Source organism: Emydura macquarii, unplaced genomic scaffold, assembly GCF_026122565.2.
Source record: "Emydura macquarii macquarii isolate MOO-44397 ecotype Brisbane River unplaced genomic scaffold, CSIRO-AGI_Emac_v2 contig_3062, whole genome shotgun sequence".
Taxonomy (NCBI): Eukaryota; Metazoa; Chordata; order Testudines; family Chelidae; genus Emydura; species Emydura macquarii.
The window spans coordinates 1404930-1418228 of NW_027133199.1; the positions used below are offsets into that span (position 1 = coordinate 1404930).

General features: G+C 38.7%; 1 protein-coding gene across 2 annotated transcripts in view; it reads right to left on the reverse strand.

Annotated features, from left to right (window-relative positions):
• Positions 1-13299, reverse strand: part of SLIT2 (slit guidance ligand 2) — a 370853-nt gene that overhangs the window by 79814 nt on the left and 277740 nt on the right. For both annotated transcript variants that reach the window (XM_067530343.1, XM_067530344.1), the window contains exons 16-18: positions 8758-8832; positions 3144-3287; positions 1535-1678 (exon numbers count right to left, since the gene is read on the reverse strand). In XM_067530343.1, coding sequence (XP_067386444.1) covers positions 1535-1678; positions 3144-3287; positions 8758-8832 — 363 coding nt within the window. The remainder of the gene's footprint in view (positions 1-1534; positions 1679-3143; positions 3288-8757; positions 8833-13299) is intronic.

Consider the following 13299-nt stretch of genomic DNA (forward strand, 5'->3'; position numbering starts at 1 on the left):
TCTCCCCTCTTTTCCTTCCACTGAATTAAAAAAAAAGATTTGAAGGTAGACTACCCTTGGCAAATATATTATTTCTAATACAACTATTTCTTTTCACAGAAAATTGGACTGTATATTCCATCATACAGTAAGTCTTACAGTAATATTCCATCATACAGTAAGTCTGAGTTAAGCTCCAAAGTAAGTTTTAGACCATATATGGCAGTGCCAAAAAGTAGAACACTAGAGTGTCAAGAATGCAAGTGGCCACCGGAGCCCTGTCACACTAGGGCTTCCACCATTGCTGCAACCAATGGAGCTGCACTACTTTTAGCAATCATGGCAAACTATTTCTAAAACTTCTAGCATAAACAAAGGAACATAGGACCTGGAAGGGACCTCCTGGGTCATTGAGTCCAGTCCCTTGCTATCTCAGGCAATCTCATCATATAATCCAATTCACAAATGTATTACACTCCTGTTTAAAACTAAAATGCTTGCCCCTCCTACTCCTTTTAGAAGGCTGTTTCAGAACCTCACTCCTCTGATGGTTTTAAACCATTTCATAATCCCCAGTCTAAATTTGTTCATACCCAGTTTATACCCATTTGTTCTTGTGAAAACCCTGTCCTTTAGCTTAAACAGCTCTCTCTAGTGTTTGCTTCCCACCCAGAAGTATTTATAGAGAGATATCATATCCCCCCATTTAGTCTTTGTTTTGCTAGGCTAAACAAGCCAAGGTCTGTTAGTCTCCTCTCACACAAGCCATCCTGTATTCCCCTCATCACCCTAAGAGCCCTTCTCTGCATCTGTTCCAGTTTGAATTCATCTTTCTTGAATATGGGTGACCAAAATCATACATAGTATTCAAGATGAGATCTTACCAATGCCTTGTACAATGGCATTAATACTTCCCTAATTCTACCAGAAATACACCTGATTACATTTGCTGCTGCTTCTACTTTTAAACAGAAACATCATATTGGTGGCTTATAGTCTTCCTTCAATTGACTAATACCCCCAGATCTTTCTCTTTCATTTCCAGCGGATGAACCCTCAGTTTATAACAGAAATTCTTGTTATTAGTTCCTAAGTGCATGCCATTGCACTTTATATTATTAAATTCCATCCTGTTTCTATTACTCCAGTCCTCTAGGTCATCCAATTCTTCTTGTCTGATATTCTGATCCTCCTCTTTATTTACAATACCTCCAAACTTTCTGTCAGCAGCAAATTTCATTGGCACATTTCTACCTTTTGTGCCAAGGCCATTAATGAAAAATATTAAATAATATCAGTCCCAAGACATTAAATAAATTAATATCTGGGTCAAGGAACATGATCAGTAAGTGTTTAAGGAAAATGCCTCTATTCACATTTGAATACATGCTTCAAGACAGCCAAGGACACAGACTTTCTGAAACTCTGACTTGTATTTCTCTTTAGTGGAATCTTAACGTAGACGGAAAGATTATGCAGAGAAAATATTAATACAAATGTTATAAACACGAGCGGCTTCAATTCCTGGATAAGCTAAAAATATAATATAACTTACAATGTAGAGAGTGAATGGAGAGTATCAAAGGCACCTGGTGCAACTGTAGTAATTTGGTTGTCATATAAGGAGAGCAAACGAACAGAACTCAGTCCTGTGAAACTATCATTGCCTATACAGCTTATGCGATTACTCCTTAGCATTCTGAGAAAGAAAGGATTAACATTTATTACTTTAGGGAAGACCCAACATTACCATTTTATCTAAACATCTTTCTACATTTTATTACATTTACTTACCATTTACTAAATTTAATCATATGCTACATCTAATGTATGGAGACTGAGCATTAACTATTTTGGTATTCAATATAACTAAACATTACAAAAAATGAAGTATAATAAGATCATATATACACTGCATTATTGCAGAGCAACAGAAAAACTAAAGTGAGGCATATTTTTGAAGACACCATTTATTATAATGAAAAATTACTATAATGTAAGTGTTTTAGCTATGTGAATATTTCAGTAGCCTTACAGCTCATGCGAAAATACCAGTTAAGAACTGTGACAGCTCTTTCTCTTTGCTATAAGACAACTGCTTCTACAAATTAAATATTTACATGGTTATTTGTTACAATTACAATATATTCTGGTGGCATTTCACAGTCCATATTTCCTTTCATTACCATATTATAAACTAAATTGCAGAAAGCACTCTTAACTTGCTCAACAAACCTCAATTAACAGAAACCAGTGTGGTTCTAACAACTAGTAGAAAGTTTAGACTCTTAAAAAAACAAAAATAACCTTCCTACCAATAGATTTCTCTATGTAACATTATAGGATCGTTGCAGTTTTAGGCTTTGGTTGTCAATACACCCTAGAATTATTTTTCCCTCCCTAGATTCACAAGAATAGCAACTAACAATGTCAAGAATTTGAAAAAAATATATAGTTGAAGTTAAATAAAATTTGAAATGTTAGGTATAATGTATCCAAAAATATCTGCATCCTTCTGCATTGCAGAAGCCCAGAAGGCTATTGCCATTGCAAGCTAATCGTGCAAGAGAAGCCCCAAAACAAAAACACCGTTCTGCGGCTGAGAGTTGAGGAGTTGTCCAGAAAGCAGAGAGGTCTAGGTAAGAATGTAATAATAACTTCAAGCCAGAGCCCATTTAATCATCATCTTTTATTAACTGACATTAAGTCATTTGGGAAAAGACCTCTTCCCACATTTCAGCATCCACTGAATCTATCTCCTTCCACTGGTGCAATTCCTATTAATAGTTGACCTGGACAAAATCAAAATTTCTATTCTAAGGATATGACAGTTCAGAATGTGTAATTCCCTTGGCTACAGTGGAGATGCTTATTTCCACCAGCTCACAGAATCAGGATCAGCCTCAGCTGCTGCATGGTTCAGGAAGCACATATAGTTTTTGTAGACCAGTAGCTACAGAGATGAATTTCAAGTAGATCAGGCCCAAAGTAAATGAATTCACACTATAAGTGGAAAAGCCTGGTGGAAGCAAGAGCTAGGATATGTTTCCATGTCCCATAGTTTCTTCTTCAAAATGAATGTTACATGAAAGGTAGGAATTTACTTTGAGTCAAAGAGATCTGGCAGAGAAGGGGAAGAAAGACACCCAAGTAGTTAGACTTACAATGTTTTGAGACTTTCTAGTCCTTTAAACATCTTGTGTCGAATAGTCTCCAAACGGTTACTGGTGAGCAACAATTCATTCACACCAGATGCTCCTTCAAAAGCTCCTTCTTCGATATCTGTGATCTTGTTATTGCTCAGATTTCTATCACACATTCACAAAAACAGAATTAAAGAAAAAACATGTCTTTTTATTTTAGTGTCTTAGGCTAATTAACTGTTAAAGAAACACTGCAGACCATCATAGCTTTAGGTTACTCTAAGTAGTTACTATGCAAAACTGGAGAATAAATTCCAAGAGTAAAATATCCAACAGAGAGATTTTAGTAGTGCAAAGCAAATTTCAGTACACCTTAGCCATAGAGACTGGAATTTTCAAAGGAACCTATAGGAGTTGGGCGTCTGTCTCTGGGTTGCTACCAGTGCCTCCACAATGCAAGAAAATGTTTTCGTAAAAATTTCTAAAGATAGTCAATTAAAATACATAGTGTTTTATCGTTTTCATTCCTTGCAGTGTTGTGAACACATAATGCTAGCGCCTGAGAAACAAAACTGAAACTAACTAGTCCAGTCCTAGTTTATAAGATGAGAGAGAGACAAAAAGTAAATAAGAAGCATAAATGAGGACAGTAAATGAAATATTAATTACCAATGGTACTAGTAAAAAATGGTGAGGAATTTTTAAACAAACAAGAGGTATGGTTTATGTGTTTAGCTCCTGTGGAGAGCAGTTCTAAAATATGGGAAGAAAATCTGCAAAAAACATTGCACCATTTTTTCAGTTTTTTGACAAAGTGTGGAAACTAGGCTCAAAATGAGTAATACTGGCTTTATATTTAAAAAAAAGGATCTAATTTCAATATTTACACATTGTTTTAAAGATTTTAATGATACATCTGTAATACTTTATATTGCTTTCTTCAAATAGTCATTTCATATTTAACTTAGTTAAATTTTAGTTAAAACACCAACAAATATATATTTATACAACAGTGTGTGTGATGTTACAATACAGTAATGACTTTTTACAAAAAAAAATTACATGATCAAAACAACACATAAAATGAAGTGATTTTAAAGTATTATTTCTTTTCCTTGTTGGTATCAATGATATTTGGAAGAAAAACAAATATAATTTGATGCTTTCTGAAACATCAGTTTTATTTATTCAATTTAAGGTATTACTTATTTAATTCCATCTAAAATACATATTCATGCCAGAATGAATCTTTATCAATACCTGACAAATGTAAAACCTAAGCTTGTTGCTTCAGCTGAGTTTTGACTACTCAGCTCTTGCATAATATTAGTTTAAAATATATCTTGCCCTCGATGAAGGATATGCTTGTATGTTGTGTTTTAGTTTTGTGGTGAAGCAATTTGGTCTATGTGGGACCACAAACACAGGTCTGGAAATCTTACTTTTATCCCTAATCTCAGATTCACAGATGATGACGTGTGGCCCAGGACAATCTGATTTTCTTCTTGTATAAAATGGGAATATTACTGTAATATTTACTTATCTTACTTTAAGGTAAGGTGCTTTTAAGGATTAATTAATGTTTGTACAACTCATCAATGAGGCAAAATGATGTCTATCTATCTATCATATATGATTGATTGATATATATATATATATTATTAGTACTGACTGAGCATCAACTTGATTAAACATTTAGGGCCTAGTCCTCCAGTGTGTTGACCGATGACCTTTCCCTTGCATTCACTGTTTGCAATAAGAGTAATGATATTATTGGGCTTTATGACCGATCCTGATGCGTTATTCATTAGTTTGAAACAGACATGGGGGCAAGTAGGTGAACATAAGTAATTGCGTTGTCAGGCTTGCTATATTAAGGATTTGACACATATGAATTCTTAGGAAATAACTGAGGAAGGTTTGATGTGAATGGTTAATATTAATGATTAGGCTTAATTATGGAAACGCAGAATGCCACAGATGGGATCAGTACAGGCATTGACCTTATGATAAGTGGGATATCAGAACAAATATGGGTATATATCCATGATATCTACATAATGTGGGGTAGAAGACACTATGGCTAGTTTTCTTTCCTCGGGTTCTCTTGGGCACTGAACTGGTGTCAACTGCATCTGTGACCTTCTGAGGTTCTCCACTTGCTAATTTTCATCTGTTTTTTCTTCTTCTTCATCATCATCTTTTATAAGGTAAGTATTAAATGTGTTTATTACCCTGGCCTTATTGGGTACAGGGGCTGTTTGGTTGGATAAGTTTATGCTATGTAGCTGTGATGGGGTGTACCAGGCCCTTTGAGGCCCCCTGCTGGAGGCCTCGTGGTCCTACTACACCCCACCCCAGGAAAGGAGCAGTGAAGGTGAGAGGCAAGGAACGGTGTTCTGCTCCGGCCACAGGATCCTCAGAAGTTGAGTTCTGGCTGCATTTTGCTGTCTGCAAGGAGAGAGAGGACCTGAGAACTGTAACCCTAAGGTAATGGGTGAAAGGAAAAAGACCCAGTGGGAAGAAGCCTGGGGAAAACAGTAGCAAAGCTAACTGACAGAGTTAAAGGGAGTAGTGCATGACTGCTGTTCATAGGGTACCTAGTTTGGGACCCTGAGTACTGGGTGGACCCAGGCTCTCCCACTTGGGCAGTGGCCTAAGCCCCAAGAAGGGGATAAGGCTTGTTTAGAAGCTCAGGAAACAGGTTGGAATTCAAAGGGTTCAGGGATTTGGGCTGAAGACCCTGATAAGGGCGGAGAAACCATCTGGTGAACTCTTGGCTACCCATCTAGAAAGGGACTGAATTGAGAGAGGACCTGGGGCAGTGAGAACTGGTGAAGACTGTCTCCAGGGAGAAAGCCCTGGAGGCAGTGCTTTATAACAGGGAAGGGGGAAGGAAAGGACTTAAAGTTAGCCCAGCAGGGAATGAGAATTGAGCCTAGAGACTGGGCTGAAGACACTAACAAGGGCACAGTGTAGTCCTTGTTGGACCTTTGTTACCCTGGAAGGGGTTCATTGATACAGTGTGCGACTTGGCCTGAGAGCTGAGCCACTAGACCTGCCGAGCGAGTTCAACAACCTGCAGGGGGTGCCAGGAGCAGAAAGATAACTGGGTGTGGTGCTGCAAACAGGAGGCACTGAGGAGAGATAAGTATACCATCACAATAGTGTTTATAGGTAACACATTTATTCGGGTTCTTTGTAAACTTATAATTGAATCTATACTATTTTACTGCCAGTCAACTTCAATCTCAGAGAGAAAGAGGGATTTCTAAGAGAACCTCGTGTGTAGCCCTTTTGGGCAAGAACCTGTGATTGATTATTAATAATAATAAACATTATAGTTTTTATATATTATTATGCATTATTATATTATATTATTATATATTGCACTATTACTTGCAAGGGCTAAAAGTGACATTTGTGCGGGCAGATTCATGAGCTTGTGCAAAGCTCCACACAGGGATCCTCTGCCTGCATGGTTGACATTGCAGATTTGGTTTTTTTTATTAAACATAATTAACTTATCTCTGCCTTATTCTGTAAACTGCAGTACTTCTTAAAACGTGAGAGCTGTATTAGAAACTTACAGAACAGTGTTATTAGCAACATTAACTTTATACCAAAATTGTAATAAAAAATGTAATAAAATTTAATAAAAGCCACTCTGGGTTAAATTAGATAGCCATTAAATTAATATAATGATTAAGACAGTGATTAAAACTCTCCTTTTTGTTGTTTCAAAACACTAAAATAGAAAGCAACATTTAAATTTAGATCATCTGAATCCTTTACTGCATTCCACTTCACAGCATGAAAATATATATCACTCAAGATATAGTCTCATGTACATGTTCTTGAGTATGAGACACTGATACCAATTTTGCAAACTTTGTGTATTTGATTTCTTTCAAAGAAATGTAGTGTTTGTGAAAAGTGCTAGACTGAGTCTTGTAGAATGAAGACCTATTTATCCACAGGATAGGAACAGCAGAGGAAATAGTAGTGTGAACATCCCTACGCTGTCTCAACAATGGGTATGTCTACACTGCAGTAGATGTGTGATTTCAGCACTTGCAGACATACCTGAGCTAGCTTTAATCTAGGTAGGTGGAGTACCAACAGCATAAAGCCACAACAGCACCGACACCAGCAAAGGCTGTACAAACCCACCTGGAACCCTAGGTACAAAGTCTGTGCTGCTGCAGCTTCATTGATATTGGCACTCAAACTAGCTAAATTAAAACCAGCTTGGGTATGCCTATGCCTGCTGTAATCACACCTTCAATTGCAGTGTGGGACATGCCCTAAATGACTCAACTATGACACAGAGAGACAAAGTAGGGGTGGGGTGGGTAGTTAGAATGGACATACCATTTGATATTTGGTTTCTCTGAGGCATAGTCTACACTGCTGCCAGCGACTGATGGGAAATACCCAAGCTACAATATTACATAGCTTGCATATCTCCCGTTGATGTACTTACGTTGCCGTGCCGCGGTGTCTTCACGGCACTGCGTTGATGGGAGACACCCTCCCATCGACACAGCCTTACTCTTTTCAGTGTACTTTCCTTTCGGGAGGTGGATAACTGGCGTCTACCAGACAGCCCATCTGGGATCAATTGAGCAGGTCTCCACAATCCACTCACTGGATCCTGCTGAATCTATCGCCGTGGAGGGGGCAGTGAAGACATACCAAGAGTCTGCCATAAGAAGTGTGCAGAGTACAAGTGGTGGTGGTTTTGGTGGGGTGGTACACACCATCCCACTAGGAATTGGCCATCAACTCATTTCACATAAGGCTATTGAACAACCTCAAACAGTGATAATTTTTGGTCACTGCTAACCTAGGTTGGATCCCTTTTTACCTTTGCATATAGCAGTCATTTTGTTCTATTTATGTAAAAGTGAACAATGGATTATTTTTCATTAATTTGCTAGAATTGTCTTCCCTTTCCTCAGTACTTATGTTTGCACTTTGAAAGAAGCATTAATAAAAAGACTGAACACTAAATATAGCTACAAGAAAGTGACATGTCCTCTTTGCTCTCTGACAAGTATTTCTGTCCTTAGTGGGGTTTTTGTTTGTTTTGTTTTTGTTATGTGACTTATGAAACTGGTGAACATCTAAACTTCTCTTGGAATATAAATTGTGGACATTAATTCACACAGAGGTGCTATCAAGCCATTTTTCCAGTAATTTAGTTTTGATATTTTTCCCTAATGATAGTTTAATGAAGCAAAAAGTCAAAAAGGCATGTCCTGAGTGCGCTGAAAGAGAGAGAACAGCATGGTTGGGGAGCAATAGAGGAAGTTACAAAAGATTACTGGAACTGTTTTTGAATGGCTTAGGCTGCTAGATTCCTGCTCTGGCTGCATAAGAGACCAGCTGGCTAACACTAAACTAAAGGTGCCAAAGCTGTAGAGCATGAGAAGTTGTAACTGACAGTGCCTCGCTCCATAGACAAGAGCTGCCAACTTTGATTAGGCCAAACCCATGCTAAAGTCCGCCTCTTGATTTCTGAATGGAAAACAATGAATCTCTCAGATATGAACTAATAAAATGTATAGAGAAGAATACCAGTGAACTAATATACCATTTCAACAGATGCTGTCAGTGAAGATAAACTTACATTTTACGCAGTTGAGGAAGCTTCTTAAAGAGCCCAGTAGCCTCTAACACTGTGAATTCATTGTTATTGAGTCGCCTGGAGAAAACAGCAACAATATAGTCACACAATTATTCCAGCACCAATACTACTTGACAGACTATTTTCTAAATTAGATGCATTTTTTTTCAGAATATCTTAACTAAAATACCTACTTGGGTAAGGTTTCAATATATGGTGCCATTTCTAATTCTGCAGTCCCTGTGTACACAAATCTTCCATTAATTTCAATGAGAGTTAAGAATGCACAGGGCTGTAGGATCAGGAACAGAATGTAAATATTATAAATACAGAAACTGAAGGAAAACGTAATGCATGTTTTAATTTAGATCCTCTCTCCTTTTAACTGATAAATAAAGATACATAATAAACTAATACAAAAGTCCATTCAGAAAATTTGATGTCAGCACACTCGCTACCCTAATCTGGCTTTTGGAATAGGGCAATGCCACTATATCTTGCTACGCTCTCCTCTCTGGCTTCTGGGAAGGGGAGCAATAGGCAGAACATGCAAAGAGCTAGCTGCGGGCAATATTCAATTAGGAAATGAACAGGAGCAGCCTCATGACCCCATGAAGGTGTCATTTGTGACACCGGTAAACTTTGTTTTTGCAGGAGACTTTCAAGATCCAGAACTAAAGGGCTGCTCCTCTCTCTCCTTCAGATAAAGGGGGCACGGGAGAAAGGGAGTGCTCCACTGCTGAAGTTTTATTCCTTTCTGGAACAACCTGAATACACCACAAATACTCCAGGTATGGTCCCATAGCAATTTATAAATAAAAATCTTGAAGAACTATATACAAAAAACTGAAAATTGGTCCAGTGTTCATTACAGGATATTGTGTGAAGTCTGGTAGACATCTGGATATTCTCACAGAAATATAATTTACAAGGATTAAATTATTCTTTTATGCTTCCAGTCTCTTGACTGGGCCTAAAGGTCTATACAACATAGCAGTATTCTTAAACCCTAGGGTAGGCCCATGATTGCTAGCTGGAGTCAACATGTTCGGCCATAGACCACTGACCCAGGACATTCTATAGTCAGTGTCTGAGAAATCACCAAAAGCCATTCTGTAGTTCTTCAGGAAGGTATGTAATGAGCACCAGATGGTTTCTTGAAAAATCTTAAGAATAATGTTTCTCCAGCTCAGAAACGAAAGCCCCTCTAGCAGAATGAGGTCTGTACCCTGAGAGGTTGTTAACTTGGGCCAACTTTTATACTTCAATATGGTATGCATTGATCCATACAACTAATACACAAAAGGGCATTTTCCTTTCCAAGGCTTCTTTAAAAGAAAAAAATATCCAAAAACCTAGACTCTTTAGTTTTAGGGAGAATGTTTTAATCTCCTTACCCCATTTAAGGATGGAGTCTAACTACCTTGTGTTTAGAGATTTGGAAGTAGGACCAAATGACAAGAGATGAATGCCTGGATCACTATGGAATGCTGCATCTGATATGGGTTTAAAGTTGGAAACACTTCTCAGGGCGATCTTGTTGGGAAAGAAGGTGAGATAGGGAAAATGGCAAAAGAGCTGCTAGTTCACCCATCCTCTGGGCTGAGGTTATGGCTTTCACTTTAAATGATAGCCAGAGTTTATCAATTTGTAGTGCTGGAAGTACAATCTTTACAACAATTGATTGAAGTCCTGCATAAATGTAAATGGGGAAAGGGAACAATTGTTTTCGAGAGATGTAGAATACTTTCCCACCAACCTGAAGCACATAGGACATTCATTTCAAAAGGTGCCCATGAATCCAAATGAAGTCAATGAGACATAGAAAATCTGGTGCATATTGACCAATGATTGTGTATACACTGAGTAACATTTAAACTGACCTTTGATCGGGTGGAACAGGATTTTGGATTGTACCTCTTCTTTCTACACCAATAAACAAATTTACTCAAGACAGGTAGCATCTCCTGGAAGTAGCTGTTTTCCTTCATGTTAACAGACTATCTATTGTTGCAACCACAAGCCTTCCCTAATGCTAGCCATTCAAGTATCAGGCCGTCAGGGGAAGCCCATGAGGGGACATGTGGGGGATTAGGCCCAGGTCCAGGAAGAAAGGGAAGGAACTCTCTGGGACACAATAAGTATTTTCTATAGCATCCTTTGTGATATGGAGGAGACTCACTTGCAGTAAACCCAACAAGATATAGAGGCCCTGGGGATATACAGGCCTTGTAATTGTCCCTGGCTCTAACTTGTAGGTGTGTGCTGATGTCCTTGAGGTAATTTCTACCACTGGGAGCCTGCATAGTCCAGGATAACTAGGAAGTAGTCACATGGAAAGGGTCCACAGAAATCAAGAGACATAGAATTCAGAGTTCAAGTCTGCTTGTCCATAACGCTAAACTATGAAGAAGCTGACTGAATCTTGATAAGATATTGGTGGCCTCCAAAATCAAGGGCCAGTGAACCAATGTTAAAATCACCAGCCTGGTGCCTTGTAGAAATAAAAGTAATGCCTAGCTTTTATATTTTGCTTTTCATCATTAGATCTCAAAGAATTTTACAAAAGACATAAATAGGAAGTTGTTATTAGGTATCATGGTCAGGTGTTGGTGTTAGGGAATGAATTTAAGATTTGTCCATCTATTTTGGAGTTTCTTGGTAGTTGATAGGTTATTCCATGCTCCTGTACTCCTGTATGAAAAATAAGGAAGATGGATCCTCCCTGCTGCAAGTTGAGGCTTATGAAGTGTCATTGCTTTCAATACTGCATGTGTGATGACATCACGACATCAATAAGGCCAAATCCTCAACAGACATGGAAGGAGGCAATAAACACAGACTGAAGGGTTGGCACTTGTATAGTTATTGATCACATGGAGTTTGTATGATAGGAGCCAAAGAACTCATCTAGCAGATAGCTTAGATTTGGAGTTGTTAAATATTTGTTCGAGAGGTTTGTTTTCTGTGATCATCGTATTCCATACGCATACACGCGGACCATAGTTTCAAGTAATAGTATGAGCTTCTTTCTCTATTGTTCCATTTGTGTCAGTGTTCTCCTGGCAATGGCAACTATGCTAATGGTGTTTGTCGCTGAATCATTGTGTGCTAGTATGGGGATTCCACCATCAAGTATTTGGTTGGTTGAAAGTAGGATATTACACTGTCACTTGTCAAAGCAGATAAAGAAGCAACGACATGTTTGAGGACATCTGACTGTATAGCTTCTCAAATTTGAGCTTCTCAGATTTATGGTTTCGCTTCTAAACCACTGCTGTAGAGTGTGGAATGATGTGTGCACAATAGTTGAACATTTGCAGGAGGCTGTGTACTTCACTGACATTCTGTAGTCCTGCTAAGCTTTTGATGACTACTATCTAGTTTGGATCTGGTGCTTTGACAGCTGCTGAAAAGTTATAATGAAAAACAGTAAAGAGGATTTATAGAACTGATGTTTTGTTCCATTTAGAGTGAGATTCTTCTCCTGGAGTTTCTTCAGTACTGATTTCACTGATTTGTCAAGGGCCTCATGAGTTGTCCCACATGTCAGAATGTAATCAGCAAAGTATATTACTTCCGGGATGCCTTATAGAGTTCATTCGATTGTGTTCCAGAGCACTTCAGTAGCAGAACAGATACTGAATGACCGCCCCTCTGTGCTTATTTCTCAAGGAATTTGGGGAAAAAAATAGCAGAGGAGGAAATGATTAAAGTAACGCTTGGTTCACTTGATAAAGCCATTAATTACCCACAACTATGCCGCTATTCTGGCTATATTATTTATTCAGATGTATTGCAAAGAGGTCCATGTCTGCTCCTGAGGTAATCAGGATTTCATCAAGAAAATATTTCTTCAAAGTGCTGAGCCAGTTCAACACTCCAAGTACATGAGATGCCCAAAATAGCAAGTGGGAGAAATTCTGCTCAGAAGAACATCTTTCTCATGTCCTTGGCTAGGTTCCTGCTTCTTGTTCCCCACTGCAAGTGGCATAGCGCCTAAATCGACTTTGTAAATTTGAATTAGTGTTTGTGTGAACGTAATGGAGCTTAATTCGAATTAACCAACCCCCGGAATGTATCCCATTATGCTCCATTTTCACTCTCTGGCCAATCAATCTGTGTGCTCTGTGGTCACAATAGCAGGTAAAGTCCCCTCCCCTCAAGCCCCGGGAAGATTTGATTTTCCTGTTTGTTTGGGAGGGGGAAAGGCACGCTGAGGAAGGGACATCTGGTGAGTTCTTCTTCTTCAGTTCCAGTCTCTGTGTGTGTGTGTTGAATGCAAGCAGAGAAATCCAACACCCATATAACCACCGTCTTTCTATCTGTGAGGGTTTGGAATGCAACCGGAGAAAGCAACTGCCCCATACCCCCTCACCCCAATCCTGTCTGTGTGTGTGTTGAATGCAAGAAGACAAATCCAACTCCCCCACAACCCCCGTTTTTCCTATCTGTGTGTGTTTGGAATGCAAGCTGAGAAATCAATCCCCCCACCCTCCCACGCCCTAATCAGTTCCCAATAGCTCTCCGTTTTTCTTTGGACTG